The sequence below is a fragment of the Podarcis pityusensis genome (genome assembly GCF_964106645.2).
Source record: "Podarcis pityusensis genome assembly, chromosome: 1".
NCBI classification, from domain to species: Eukaryota; Metazoa; Chordata; class Lepidosauria; order Squamata; family Lacertidae; genus Podarcis; species Podarcis pityusensis.
In genome coordinates this window covers 17,048,421-17,064,336 of record NC_138028.1, presented here as the reverse complement: position 1 = coordinate 17,064,336, position 15,916 = coordinate 17,048,421, and the positions used below count along the sequence as shown (strand labels likewise).

Below are 15,916 nucleotides of genomic sequence, written 5' to 3'. Positions count from 1 at the left end.
GACAGGGCTGGACCCGAAAGAAGGCCACTGTTAAGGGAAGAGAGAGGTAAGTATCAACACATTTGGATGAATCCCAAGATATGCAGAAGTAGGTGGGGAGCAGCCAAGGGGACAACTCCACCCCACAAACAGCCCAATGAGGATTGAGCATGTTCAGTGGTCACCTAGGAACTACTAGGGTGGAAGCAGGCATTGCATTACTTTAGCAAGATCCTAATACCTTATAGTTCTGGCCCGTGGACTGGATAGAGCCCTGAACAGCTTCAGGAACCTACCTTTGGTGACCCAATAATGTATGCAAAGTACCACAAAGCACATGAGTGCGGACTGTGCATTTGGAAGTGCAGGTTAATGTGAACTGCAAGCACTATGTTGCATGTCGCCTCAATCTCCCGAGTGGTGGGAGATTCCAGGGGTTCCTGGTGTTCACCTTGGGGTCGTTTTTCTTTTTGGAAATGAGGCACAGTGGAGACTGTGGTGTCTTTATGATATATGGTTCATTTACACATAGATACAACCTGAGCCTACAGTGTAGGGGTTCACAGCATTAAGACCCCAAGAGAGTTTTGATTCTCCCATAGCTACAGCTTTAGATTCAAACAGAAATAACCCATCGTGCTCTGATCTTGTCTTCAGCTTGCTGTCTTTACACTTAAGCTCTACCTCAAGCTTTGTCTTTGTCTTCTATCTTAGAGCTGAAGTAGGAGCCCCACCCATATGCCTCCTCTCCTTCGCTTTCTTAATGGCCCATTACCTTTCCTTTGTTCTCTCAATGGCCCATCTCCCAGGTAATCTCCTGAACATGGGAAGCTGGGTCCAGGAATTAGAAGTCTGGCATCCAGGTTAACTCCCCAAGCCTTGATTAAATACTAACACTTACTCGACCCAGGAATTTAGGGGAGGCCGGCACCCGCAAACTCATAACAATAAACCGGTTGTAGAGTAAAATGTGGGTACAGATGTCTGGATGAAAAGCAGCTTGCAAAAACCTAACCACATGAGAAGCATAACCACATCTGAGGTTTGTATTTACCTTATAATTACGCTTATGGTCCTTCACAATTTTCTCAGATTGTGGTACAGCAACATTCTCTTCTCTGTAAGAACAGTAGTCAGTTTATTAACTTTGCTGCTTTCCACATAAACAAGCCTATTAGGAAAGCTGTTGTATTTTTGTCCAGCATTTTTTGCCTTGTCAATGCTGTAGTCTTCACTATATCAGAAGGCTATAATATGCAGCAAAATGTACAGGGAGAAATCAATAAATACCAGCCCAATTGCTATGCTCTGCCTCACCTGTCAGAGACTGTATGCTCCTGAATTGCTGGGAATCACAAGTAGAGAGAGTGTTATTGTCGTCAGGTCCTGCTTTCAGGCTTCATATAGGCATATGGTTGGCCACTGTGAGAATGGGATGCTTTCACTAGACCTGCCTGATCCAGAAGTTGCAAAACTGGGCTTCTCTTTCCTGCAGCTCTTTCCCTAAAGCTCCCTCAATCTGCTCTGGAAGGTTGGGGGACTCACCTGGAACAAATTTTGCTGGGTGTGTGTGTGGAGAGAAGAGATATATGAGAAATAGGGCTGGCCCACGCATGAGGCAAGGTGAGGCAACCACCTTAGGTGGCAGGACCCACAGAGGCAGCAGATCCCAATGTAGATCTTTATTCCCCCCCTTGTCCCTGATGTAATCTTCACTCACTCCTTCTTCCCTGGTGGGGAGGCAGGTGCCATTTTGTGGTTCGCCTCAGGTGTAAAAATGTCCTGGGCCAGCCCTGACTGGAAGTCGAATTGTGCAACTGAATGGATTTCAGTTGCACAATTGGGTAGACCATCACTGGATACCACCCATAATAGTTCTCTTTTGTACAATGATCAGTTTGGTTTCCTCCTCCTCCAAGTAAACATATGTAATATTTCACATCCCCCTCCCTTTATTTATGTATAGTTCTCTTTAAAATGGTATGTATTTGTATCTTTGAATGTGCTATGTGGAAAGGCAATTTCCCACCAAACAGCCACATAAACGTCTTTGTATTCTTGTAAATATATATAGCAATAGCGTTTGTTGCTAAGGAAGTACAAAGAATGTGTACTGTTACCATTCTTTATATGTGCCAATCAACCTTATCCCCTCCCTGACCCATTTCAATGCTATAAGCTATGAGCTTAGTAGACACAATTCTCAAAACCTGGCTATACCAGTTTATGGGTTGAAAGACTGCACACCAACACACCCTTTATTGTACTTGCGGTGTTTGTTGTACAACATGAACCATGCATATTGTGCTGTAGCGGAGAGGTCTGAATGCCTAGGCCCTCATTCAGCAGCCTCCCCCAACCTGGTGCCCCCAGATGTTTTGTACGATAATTCCCACCAGTCCCAGCCAGCATGGCCAGTGATCAGGGATGCTGACCTACAATCCCCAATTTCAGAGTATATTTTTTGTTTTGTTTTGGAGGTGGGGTAGAATTACAAGGGTGGACCATGTGCGGAATTATTTGACAAGGTTAATGGTAAGGTTACCAGATTTTTTTCAATGAATCCGGGGACACTTTTCAACTTCCATGGATTTTGTATAGGGACTGATTTGTAAATCCAGGGACTGTCCCTGGGAAACGGGGACGCCTGGTAACCTTAGTGGTGCAATTCTATACTTTGCAAGGTGCTACTTGCAAGTAAGGGTATGTTCACATTAGCAGCTTAAAATGTCATGAGGTTATCTCCCCCTCCCCCATTGTGTTTTAAGTCACATCTGCATGGTGTTGTACACATCAGAGAGGGAGTGGAGATGTCTTCATCCAATGCACTTTTGGTTCTCCTTCAGCCCTGCCGGAACTCCTGTTCATGACATTGCCATCTGTCCATATGTGCTCATTTTGTGCATGTGCAACAGCTGTCTCAAATGTACACACCTGTCTTAAGTGCAAAGTGAATGTGGCTTAAGTTTTCTGGTGTTACTGAGGTTGGTTCTCTGTGAGGTGAATGTATTGCTTCTGAAACAATTTAACTTACAGATTCAGGTAGGTAGCTGTGTTGGTCTGACGCAGTCGAAATAAAGGGCAGTGTCCTTCAGCTCTCTATATTGGACAAACAGGCCAAACCCTACGCCAAAGGATAAATGGACATAAATCTGACATCAGGAATCACAAGACAGACAAGCCAGTAGGAGAACACTTCAATCTCCCCCCCCCCCCCAGTATATAAGGGTCTGGTGACTTCTGTTTCAGTGTATCTGAAGAAGTGTGCATGCACACGAAAGCTTATACCCAGAACAAACTCAGTTGGTCTCTAAGGTGCAATTTTTTAATTTTAAAAATTTAACTTACAATGTAACTGTTTCAGGTGGTGTTAGTGCTGCAGTCGGATATCCATTGGACACAATCAAGGTATTTCAAAGTTTAGTTTTCTTAACTACAATAAAATCTCCCAAGTCACAAGGCATAGCCAAGTCACAAGGTAAAATGGAGAGAACTCTTCTCCACCCCATTTCAGAGCTGAAAGCAGCTAGGATGAGTGTGTGGGGCGGTTCTCACCACTGCAGTGGTTTCTCTACCCAACAGCTAATAAACTATGGTTTGCCAGGAGGAATTCCAGGGCTCCTCCATTTTCTGCTTCCCCAGCTGCTCCCAATCCTTTCACCATACTCTCAGGACCAAACTAGAAATTACATTGTGAGATCTGTAGGTGCCTCCAATCTTGTCCCTCTTTTGTGGGAGAGATTCAAGCACATACTATAAATTTAGTTTTGCGCAATGGATTAAAGCATTCTGTTGCCCTAGTGCAGGGGTAGGCAACCTAAGGCCTGGGGGCCGGATGCAACCCAATTGCCTTCTCAATCTGACCCGTGGACGGTCTGGGAATCAGTGTGTTTTTACATGAGTAGAATGTGTCCTTTTATTTAAAATACATCTCTGGGTTATTTGTGGGGCATAGGAATTTGTTCACCCCCCCCCCCATATAGTCTGGCCCACCCCATGTTCTGAGGGAGGGTGGACCGGCCCACAATTGAAAAAGGTTGCTGATCCCTGCCCTAGTGCAATAAATTCACTTTTCATGCTGATTTGATGCCTTACCCACTTGCAGAATTACCAATGAAATGTTTCTTTTCCCCAAGATGAAATGAATGACGGATTGTCCCATTTAACAGGTGAGGATTCAGACTCAGACAAGTTATCGTGGAATATGGCACTGTATCAGAGACACATACAGAACTGAAAAAGTACGTATGGTAAAATTTCCTGTTGATGAAGGGGAAATTTGCTTCATCATGTCTGCTTGACTTGGGGCGGATCCACACCATACATTTAAAACAAATGACTTCCTCCAAAGAAACCTGGGAGCTGTGGTTTGTTAAGGGTGCTGGGAATTGAGGTTGATGGGGCAAATTACAGTTCCTAGCGAAAAACCCCCACAGTCTGTCCAACATTAAGGAATGGCTTTATTACAATGACTCTGGGACAGAGCTATTGTGGCCTAACACGGCATATTTCACACAGTTGTGTGAATGGCTGAATAACAGTTAATTGCAGACATGGGTTGGATGGAAAATGAGGGAAGGTATTTTTAACACTTTGCCCTCTGCAGCAGTCCTGAAGCAGATTGCTCCCCGCACATCTATTTTAGCAAATGGGAGCTTTCCACCTGCCGCGAGTGCAAATAAGAGACTCTCAGTCCAATTCAGGGATGTAGTGTGGGGGGAGGTCAAGAGGTTAAAAATCCGTTTCCCACACCAATGTTTCAATGTGGATTTGGTCCCGAATCCTGAATTCTAAAAACCCCTTTGTGCAATTGCTAACTGCATCGAGGGTTAGGGTTTGGCCCTAAGGCTAAGGTTGGTTGTGTTTAAGAATACCTGTGAACAAGAACCTGATTCCTGGTGCATTGGGCCTCATAAGCACCTAGAACAGAGCTGGGAATCCTGGTATCCTCCAGATGTTGCTACACTACCACTCCTATCATGGCTGGAATTGATGGGATTTGGAGTCCAACAATATCTGAAGGGCCACAGGTTACACATCCCTGAGCCTAGAGGTTTCATAGACTCATAGAACTGTAGAGTTGGAGGGGACCATGAGGATCTAGTCCAGTGTTTCCCAAACTTGGGTCTCCACTCGAGAGCCAGTGTGGTGTAGTGGTTAAGAGCGGTAGTCTCGTAATCTGGGGAACCGGGTTCGCGTCTCCGCTCCTCCATATGCGGCTGCTGGGTGACCTTGGGCCAGTCACACTTCTCTGAAGTCTCTCAGCCCCACTCACTTCACAGAGTGTTTGTTGTGGGGGAGGAAGGGAAAGGAGAATGTTAGCTGCTTTGAGACTCCTTAAAAGGAGTGAAAGGCAGGATATCAAATCCAAATCCAGCTGATTTTGGACTACAGTTCCCATCATCCCTGATCACTGTGTCCTAGCTAGGGATGATGGGAATTGTAGTCCAAAACAGCTGGAGACCCAAGTTTGGGAAACTCTAATCTAGTCCAACCCCCTACAATGCAGGAATCTTTCACCCAGCGTGGGGCTTGAACCCACAACCCTCAGATTAAGAGAGTAATTCTCTACTGACAGAGCTATCACCTTCTCCTTTTCCTCGATAAGTACCAAACCTGAAGACAAACTGTGGGGTGTCCTTTATTCTATTATAATTAATTTCCTTATTACCAGAAAGCCAAAGAAAAAACCCAGCTGCTGTGACTTTCATATTATGGAGACTTGGGAAGGTTAGGTAAGATTAGCTTGGTTAACACTTTCTTCTCACTTTTCTATGCAAACCAGCTGCTAGGTTTCTACCGAGGGGTGTCGATGACTGTCATAACTGCATCGTTTATTACATCGTTCTCTTTTGGCATCTACAAAAACATCCTTTATAACATCTGCAGATTTCGATATGGCTCTGCAGACAGAAAGCCATCAAAGGTAGACGTGTCTTTTGCAGCAGCTTCTACTGGTGCAATCCGGGTAGGTTACGAGTCAAATAATGTTTTGTTTTGTTTTTAACTGCAAGGAATGAAAGTTTATGCACAAATTCAATCCAGTTGGGAGAAGTCCAAAGCCACACTATACACGTAAAGCTAGGGCTGCCATACATTATTGGGATTTCAAAGGTGGAATTGACGTCCGGCGGGAACGTCAAAGGCAGTGCTTTGTCCTAGATCAGGGGTCAGCAAACTTTTTCAGCAGGGGGCTGGTCCACTGTACCTCAGACCTTGTGGGGGGCCAGACTATATTTTTTGGGGAAAATGAACGAATTCCTAGGCCCCACAAATAACCCAGAGATGCATTTCAAATAAAAGGGCACATTCTACTCATGTAAAAACACGCTGATTCCCAGACCGTCCGCAGGCTGGATTTAGAAGGCGATTGGGCTGGATCTGGTGCCCAGGCCTTAGTTTGCCTACCCATGTCCTAGATCTTAGGCAAGTCAATCAATTAATTTTGCCGTTTTTGGTCTTCGGGGATTTATTGAATGGGATGAGGGATTTATTCAAATACAGACAGGTAGACTTTAATTAGCAATAATGAACTGTTGTGAAGTTGGCGGAAGTCCACAATAAGTGTGTTTATTTTTTTAAAATGTCTGAGTTTATTGAAGAATGAACTAATGTTGTTTTATGTATACTCCCTTTTTTCTTTTTCTTTTCTTTTCTTTCTTTTTAAGAATTAAATGTACTTACAAAAGGTATATATTTATATCCCTTACTTCTTTCTTCCTTTCTGGAGTTTCTGCTTTTATTCTTTTATTTTTTGCTCTCTCTACATAAGCTTTTGTATTTTCTTTTTCTTTTTGTTTAAGTTTGTGCATTTTGATTTATGTATATGTGCAATACAATCAATTAAAAAAAAGGGCAAGTCAGTCAATTAATTTTGGCGTTTTTGGTCTTCGGGGTGTCCTGGTAAAGCACTCTTATTCCACTTTAACAGTCATGCCTTCTCCCAAAGAATCCTGGGAACTGTAGCTTGTTGTGGCTGCTGGGAGTTGTTAGGAGACCCTTAACAAACTACAGTTCCCAGGATCGTTTGGGGGAAATCATAAAGGTTAAAGTAGAATAGGGTTGGCACCTGTCTGTCCTGGGAGACAATGGAGGAGTGCGCCTTTGGGGATGAAGTGAAACCATTGGTGTGGCTGTAGAGACAGATATGGGAGAGGCATGTTTTACTGTAGCCGGGGCAGATTCTGCTATGTAGAAGTAGCTAAAGTGGTGCCTTCTGGTTATTGAGCACCAGCCAGTATGGCCAGAGCTCACAGATGACGGGAATTGTAGTCCAACAACATTTGAAGAGCACTAGTGTTAGGTGCGTGCCAGCGTGATTGCTTGAGCGCGAACAGGCAAGACCCCCACTGGTCTTTTCAAGGCTTTATTATTGGTGCAAAAACATTCACAGTGCAGAACGACTCACTTCCATGTCTGCTCAGTCACTAGCAGAATCTGGGAGTGGGCGGTCCTTAAACTTTCCCCAGCAGAGCAGTCTTTTGACCCCCATTCTACGCGTCCCCTCTCTGCGCGTAAAATGACTGTGCAGAGAGGGCATGGGCAAAGGGGGACCTGCCTTCCCCACCGCTTTGCTCAGACTTGGTATTATGGCTCTCCCTTGCATCCTCCGAGCCTTGCATCCCTTCCCCACTGGAGGTGTGGCTTCCTTCCTCCCCGGAAGAAGAGCTGCTTCTCACGCAACTGCCCTTCCACCTCTCACCTCTGAGCTGATGGCAGTTCCCTGACAACTAGATTTGGCTTCTCCTGGTACAGACCAGTAATGGTGTTCATGTAACGTGTTATATATTAAGCACTGAAGTTTCTTGATTACCGAAAGTGATCCCTGTGGAAAACATCCGTGTTATATCATCTGTCCCTCATCATTTTGTTGTTGTTATGTACTTTTGTGTTTTCATTGTGTATTTTAATGTTGCAAACCGTCCTGTGATCTTTGGATGAAGGGTGGCATATAAATTTTTATAAATAATAACAACAAGAAGGGCAACAAGATAGTATTACTTGTGTAATTAGTTTCCAGAAGACTATGCATGTTAGGCTCTTGCAGTGAAATGTCTGAGTCACCATACTTTTGCTCTGTAAGACGCACCAGACCATAAGACGCACCTAGTTTTTGGAGGAGAAAAACAAGAAAAAATAATATTCTGAATCTCAGAATCCCTCTTGCTGTTCTGGCTTCTGGGATAGCTGCGCAGCCTGTATTCGCTCCATAAGACGCACACACATTTCCCCTTACTTTTTGGGAGGAAAAAAGTGAGTCTTATAGAGCAAAAAATACTGTATATACACTAAGGCAGGCATGTCCAAAGTCCGTTTCAGGGGCCTAATATGGCCCGCTGGTCAATGTAATCCAGCCCGCCTGGAAGTATATGTCCTGGGGTAAAATCCCCAAAAAAGCTCAGCACTGTAAAAAAAGCTCAACAACTACAATCCTAAAAAAATCTCAACACCTTTGGGGTTAAGTCCTTAAAAGAGCTCAACAACTTTGGGGTAAAATTGTGAAAAAAAGCTCAACAACTTTGGGTGGCCCTCATGCAAATCTGGCCCTCTTTGAAAAAAGTTTGGGCACCCCATAATACATGAGTTTGGACCCTAGGCTCTGTATCTTCATGGTCTGGTCTGGGGATGTGTGGGTGATGAGCTTCTACAGGAAACATCTCTTTCTAGACCACTAATTCCTAATTACACCCTTCAGGTTGTGCTAATGTCACCTGCAGAGTTGGCCAAAGTGAGACTCCAGATCCAGAAAGATCCCTTGGCTATTCCACCCCACGTCCTGATCTCCAAGCCTAAGTACCAAGGAGCTGTGCACTGCCTGCGGACCGTCGTGAAGGAGGAAGGTTTCAAGGGTCTATACAAGGGGTCTTTGGCTCTGATGTGGAGAGACTGCTGCTCATCTGTCGTCTATTTCCTCACCTACAACGTCCTGTGCGACTGGCTTACTCCAGCGGGAAAAGACAGAGCAGGTGTGTGCATTAAATGAGAAGGGTTTATTTCAGGAGTTTTGAAAAACCTGTCTTCATAGCTTCTGCATTTGAGTCACCACAATTCTGCAACTTTCGTATAGAGTGTTTGTTCCCGGCACTAAGTTATCATGGCTAGCAGCCATTGATAGCTGCCTGCTCTGTAAATTTGCCCAATGCAAATTGGTTGGTGGACATTCTGTGGGATAAAGTTCCATAGTTTAACTCTGGGAGAAAGCGCTTTATTTTGTCTACCCTGAATCTCCCAGCCTACAGCTTCTTTAGATATCCCCAAGTTCTAGTGTCAAGTCCTCTCTCTACTGTTCTGTAACCCCTTGGGGTTTGCATGCCTACAGCAAACAGGGGAAGCTGGATGTTGACACATCCCTCTTGCCCATAGGTGCTGCTGCTGCTGTTTTGGCTACGTAAGCAGCGGCACTCAAACCGGAAAATAGATGGGAATGATTAGAACAGAGTATTATCATTGGCACAATTTGCTCCAGTTGTGTAATATGCTCGGAGCGCCTGTTATGAAATTCTATTTGAGCTTCTCTTGTGTAACTGGTTAACTCAGAGGCCGCGTCCTCTGATGTCATCCAAGAACTCTTCCTCTCCAACTTCCCCCTCGAATGCTTACTAACTGCAGTCATGCCGGCTAACTGCACCTTTCAAATGCATCGCTAAAGCCTATACGGCTCGGGTGTAGGGGCACCTTCTAAATGATGAAATGGATTTTATTTTTAGCTCTTCACTAATCCCAGAGGCATGATAGCCCATCTCATGCAACGTGTAGGGAAGGAGGAAGGGAGAGGAGAGGCCAGCGACCCTGGAAGCGTTTTCACAGGTGCCTGGGCCGGGGTGGGGGGGCCAGAGCATGACAAATGTTTCAAGTATTTCAGGCACATTTCTACATCTTATTAAATGGGGAAATAATAAAGCCATAAGCTATCTCAGTCAATATTGCTGCAATGAGTTGTATCACAATCACAGGTGGACCTGACTTTAGGAAAAGAAACCTGAAGAATTAGCAATTGTTCAAAGCAAAAATACAGAACGTGTTCAGAACATCAGTCAGCGTCCCTCCCCACACAAATAATCCCTGTGGGGTGGGGGGGGCGGAGTTCCATCCTCTCTGTGTTCCTCCCACAATTTATACAGTCTATGTAGGAGTTTAGCCTGAGGAAATAGGATAGCCTGTTCATGCATATGGGTTTTTATTTTATAATATAAAGGTAGAATATTTGTGCTGACACATGGAACAGGAAGAGTGCACAGCTACAAACATAGGGAGGAATTCAAGGTTGCACTGCTACAAATGATCAGTTTCTGCTTGCCTGGTGGAACAATCTCCCCTCTCCTCTCCCTGTGTGGTAGTTCGGGAGATCTCCAGAACAAATTTTTGTGTTTTTTTGCGGGGGGAGGCAGGGTGTGAGGAAGGAGTTGGCAAGCCCCGTTGTGCAAGGGGAAATCCTTGCGGATTCACTGTGTTCCATCCAAATTTCCTGCCTTATTGGGAAGCAGTGGCAGCTGATGCTTCTAGGGAAAATGGTCTTGGTACTCACTGTAACAGCTTCATGCTAAGTGCCACACTTTAAACCAGGGCTTTTCTTCTAGAAAGAAAAGGTGCCAGTTCTGTGTACTCCTTGAGTACCCCCAGAAAAAAGCACTGGTAATAACAAACAAAATAATAACCCCCCGCTCCAGTTTAAAAGGCCATAGATTGCTTAGACTCACTTTAATCAATGGGACTTGATTTTGAGTCTGGCTCTCACATGGAGATTCCCGTAAATGTTGTGTATGGATTGCACAAATGGCTGATTTAATTATGCAACCTGGTTTAACCAAGCCGTAGAGACCAATGCTGTGTACACACCATACATTTAAAGCCATGCAGTTTGTAAAGGGTGGTGGGAATGGTAGCTGTGTGAGGGGTAAACTACAGTTTCCAGGAAGCTGCTCTGGGAGAAACCATGTGCTTTAAATATATGGAGTGTAGTCAGCCTTTGATGTGGGAAAGCTGGAGGGATGTAAACGTATTTGGAACCTTTCCAAATCACATTTAATGAGGATTTGAAGAGAAAGGGAATCCACTTGTCCCGGATGCCGGAGAAAGGGGAAGCTTCAAAAAGCAGAGCCTCTTAAGAAAGGCCTGCCTGATGTTTCACAGAAGGTATGTCAAGAATCTTGTGCATGGACTACGGAGTGCAGGTCAAAGAGGCAGCATGACATATAATCCCAACAGGGGATATCTGCTCTCGAAGCTCATTAGCAGATTTCTCTGTGTGCCTAATCCCAATATGAGATACTTGCAAAGTATCTTCTTACAGTCTTCCTTCCATAGTTCAGAGCTGATTGGAAGCCACTGCCCATGGCCATCAACCTCTCTGCCTATTACCCCACAGTAGTGCCTTATCATCTTATCTGCTGCTTGTGGGAACTAGCCTTAGGTAGGACTTGAGTCAGGATAAGGAACTTGGCCAGGGGCAGCAGAAAGCGGATTAGCCACTATTTGGCATCTGCTTCAAGCTGGTAGACCTTGAGATTCTGGGGGCTGAAAAGAGTAGATCTCACAAGACTTAAGTCTGCCCACTGCTGATCTGGAAGACGATAATAATACCACTACTTAAGAGGGCATAGCTAGCTAAGTTATACTCAAGAGTAGACCCATTGAAATTAGCATGTCTATTAGCAGCTGCAGTCCCAAGGGCAAGCCAGGGAGTTTCTCCCACCCAAAATTAGTTTTAATGTCTCTATTGGGGTTTTTTTGTTTGTAAGTCACTTTGGGTTGCCACAGGCAAGATAAAGCGGCTAAGCAATTTAATAAGTGATAATAATAAATAAAAACAACTATTTCAAATGTCCAAAAAAATACTAAATCAAAATGTGTGTCAACATTCTGCATTCTAATTAAAGAGCAATGCCCATTTCTCCTCTGCAAACCTATCTCGCTGTCAGTTTAACGCTGCTTATAATTACGTTTTGCAGACTTATGGGCTGTGCTTCTTTCTGGAGGCTGCGCTGGAGTCCTGGCCTGGGGCACGGCCACCCCGATGGATGTCATCAAATCCCGGATGCAGGTGGATGGCGAGGGCCTGCGCAGATACTCGGGATTAGTACACTGCGTAAGGGACAGCGTAAGAGAAGAGGGGGTGAGAGTCCTCTTCAAAGGCCTTGGACTAAACTCCATCCGCGCTTTCCCTTCAAATATGATGGTGTTCTTTACTTATGAAGGTGTGCTTAGGCTAGGCGAACGCTGGATGAAATAAAGGGCACATTGCAGCCTTCGCTAGCTGGCATCCTTGAGAGCAAGGCCAGGGAACCTTTGCCATCAGAGGGCCATGTACAAACAGGGGTGGGACAATGAATGCTAAATTCATCTTTGTACAGTAGGGTAGTTTCTACACACAGTTGTGCACCCCTCTCTATCTTCCATCCAGACATTCAAGGGGCATTATTATAATTAAAGGACACATTCCAGCCAGGCAAAAACACTCAAGGACCAGTGAGGGGTGTGGCCTAGGGAGAGGGGTGTGGCCAGAGAGGGGCGTGGTCTAGAAAATCTCAAGGGCCAAACAGAGAGGTCTGGAGGGCCACAGTTGCCCCCTGTGCTGGAGGCTTCCCTGTCCCTGCATCTGAAGGACACCAGGTTGCCGAAGGCTGCTTCACTGCAATATCATCTCTCCAAAGCGGTCTTTTCCTTTCGGAATGCTCAACCGAATTTCTTTCGAGAAAGCCGTCTGTGCATTGAGAAATTATTATTATTTATTCAATTTGCATTGCACTTGCTACACAGAGAGTCCCTAAACAACTTACATAAAGCATGACATATTATCTGAAAAGAAGAACATCACATTGCAATAAAAACCATACAAAGACCCATGGAACAGACCCAGCAAAACAGCAGCAGCAAAAATAAAGTCAGAAGCAAGACGTATCATCAAGCAACATGACAGTCCTTCAGATGCCTGGGAGAAGAGAGATTTTACCTTTCATCTGGTGTGGAAAGGATGCTGGCACCAAGCTTGGGAAGGCATTCCACAGATAGGAAGCCACAACTGAAAAGGCCCTGCCCTTGTTGTCATTCGCTGAATGTTCTTTGGAGGGGCGCTCTGAGGGCCCAAGATGAAGACCTGAGGGCCCAGGTAAGCCACCCTGTGGTCCCTTGATAAAGGGCGGTATATAAATTTAATAATAACTTAATATTCATTGCACACATACGCCGCTCTGCTCACCTTTGCTTCTGACCCCACCCATCACTGACCGCTGGCCTTTACATGGCTGCTCAGAAAGGAATGTGGTCCTCCCGCTGAAAAAAGGTTCTCCATCCCTGATTTAATTCTGGGTTCATCTGTTTTCCATATCCAGACATGGATGCTTCACTTTAGAAACAGATGCACATGAATATCGCTGCCTGAAGTTGCTTAAAGCTGAAAACTTGCAAGTGTAAAGACAGAAGGAAAAATGGACACACACAGAGATCTGGATTTGCCAGTGATGGGCAATGGAAGAGTTTGATGTTCTAAACATTTCATTGACCCCAAATTACTCTTTACTGAACAAACAATAGAGCTGTTCACCAGAGAGGCACGAAAAGCTCAAGGCCACCGGCAGAAACAAGACACCACATGTAACATTCCATGTCCAAGAATTGCTTTGCTGGAAAACTGCAGCTTGCAGTGGGAAGGCACATGTTGCATAAAAGACTATTAATGGCCTTCCATTTACAACATGCTTTGCTTGACAAGGAAAAGTCGGCACTTTTAATTCTGCTCTCCCATTTATGCCATTGCAATCTCATTCATTCCCAGACAAGTGCTTTTTTACAAGCTCTGCAAGGGGAACTGGCTTTTGTGAGCACTAAGGGAATTTGGCACGCTGGATTAAGAGCATCACGGCATGCTCAGGCAATTGGAATTACCCTTAGGCAAACCTTTGCAAAAACCGTGCTAGGTGGTTCACATTAAATTATGTGAAACTGTCATTCTCTACCCTGCTCTCCCCAATTTTCATTAGGGAAGCTGTATTTGTCTGCTGCAGGCGTGAGCTTTCGTGGACTAGAGTCCTGTATCCTCAGATACAGGAAGCGTTATCTTAAGTTGGCAGGTAGATATACATGGTTTTGTGTGTGTGTGTGTGTGTGTGTGTGTGTGTGTGAGAGAGAGAGAGAGAGAGAGAGAGAGATTGATTAACTGCAAATAGTGAGTTTAGAGAGTAATTTTATTTTGTTAAAGCTCAAATGTATTAAAATCTTACAATGACAATTCTTAAAGGAGTGCTGAGAACAACACTGGGAAACTAACCCACATTTTAGGGTAAAAACCCATTATTTTCCTTCAGTACACAGGTGATAGAACTGAATTTCTTGATTCAGCCATGTGATCTGGTTTCACTGCTCATTTCCTGTTGAGATTCCTTTCCTGTGCAGCAGTGGCTTTCAGGCTGTGCACTGGGAATTCCTGGAGCTACTCAGAAGCTCATGAAAAGTTTTTTGATGAATAACAGCAAATAGGTTTCCTGAAAAAGACAGCAGGGGCACAGCTTACAAGTTTCCCTGAAATGCACTGCTCCAGCTTTGGGGCCCCAGACCTTGCTGGGCTCAGACTCCAGATACCCCCAGCTAGCCTGGCCAATGACCTGGGGAGCTAAGGTTGTTTGAGGTCATGCTCTCAGTTCACAATGGGCAAGGATGTAGCCCAACTGTGCCCCCGCATGAACGTGTAGCTCAATGGAAAGTGTTTCCAGCACTTTAATGAACCGCTGTACTATACAATTAGAAAGTGTACAGTCCTCAACAAGAGCATGCAAGTCCATCTGGCCCATGAGTTTACGGTGACCTGGGACTATTGCAAGAGCTAGCAAATATTGCTGCATATAGCGTCTGCTCCACAAACAGCTCACTACAAGTTTTGTTGTTCTGTATGGGACAATGACAATAAAGATTATTGTATCGTATTATTGTATTATAAGTGTCCCCTAAGCAAATTTAAAGTGATTTCTACCAGCCTATATTTATGTGCAACATCTGATAATAGTTGCATCTTTTGAGTGCTCACACACAAAAATGCACAAGTCTATACACTAGGTAATAACGGCAAAAACAGCCTTTGTTCTGCAAGATCTCCCTGTTTTTATTGCGTATGGTTTCAGTTTGTACAGTTGCTATGCATGATTAATAAACAATTCCCTTTACACCAGCATTCGTAAGCTGCTGTGCAAGATGTCTGAGCAGGGCTGGATTTACCGTCGCCCTTCTTAGCGCTTTTCAAAAACAAACTTTGATTAGCTGCACCATTGTTAACAAAAACGAAACAAAAGACAAAAGCTCATGAACCAGACACACCAACATGATTTGCTACAAGAACGTATGGCAGGTCACAATGCTCCAGTTGCAATTTCCCATCCACACTCACCTGTTGTGGCACCTCAACCTTCAACTAGTTTGATTGTAACTAGCAAAGAAATACTAGGTTGGTGCAGTGTGCTTTCAGTGCATGGAATACAGGTCCGATGCATATAACCCACACAGCAGATCTCTACTGATGCAGAGTTTCAATGAACTGTGGATTCATGCCGTATCTAATGCTCACTACTTAAAGAAGACAAAAATGGAAACAGGAAGCTTTGTTTCTGCTTGCATCACAAACCTGAGAACCTGTTGTGTAGGAAATACTCAATGAGAGTTATAGTTTGTGGACTAATTCATGCTGAAAGATTATATGAACAACAGAGAGGGAGACACACACAAAGAGAGAGACACAGAGAGAGAGATAACCAGCTCTTAATCTCAACAATATAAACACAGAAACAAAGATGTCCTTTGTCTTGCAGCCACATTGCTGATGTCACAGCATCGCTTGGCGATTTTTAACTTCCCAGTTATCAGAAAGGTTTGGTTTTTTTGCCCTTTGTATACACTGTCTCTACTGTGATAATCTCTTAGCAGTCCATGCTGCCCCTGAGAAATAATAGCTATT

At 44.4% G+C, this 15,916-nt stretch overlaps 1 protein-coding gene across 5 annotated transcripts in view; it reads left to right on the top strand.

Annotated features, from left to right (window-relative positions):
- The window catches only part of SLC25A47 (solute carrier family 25 member 47), a 41,646-nt gene extending 26,507 nt beyond the window's left edge, over positions 1 to 15,139 (top strand). For 4 of the 5 annotated variants that reach the window (XM_080992454.1, XM_080992451.1, XM_080992453.1 and 1 more), the window contains 5 exons: positions 3,344 to 3,387; positions 4,149 to 4,220; positions 5,765 to 5,947; positions 8,675 to 8,945; positions 11,928 to 15,139. In XM_080992454.1, the coding sequence (XP_080848580.1) occupies positions 3,344 to 3,387; positions 4,149 to 4,220; positions 5,765 to 5,947; positions 8,675 to 8,945; positions 11,928 to 12,208 (851 nt within the window). In that variant the 3' untranslated portion in view covers positions 12,209 to 15,139. The remainder of the gene's footprint in view (positions 1 to 3,343; positions 3,388 to 4,148; positions 4,221 to 5,764; positions 5,948 to 8,674; positions 8,946 to 11,927) is intronic. The other variant, XR_013982126.1, reaches the window with a different exon arrangement.
- Positions 15,140 to 15,916: the final 777 nt, after the last annotated feature.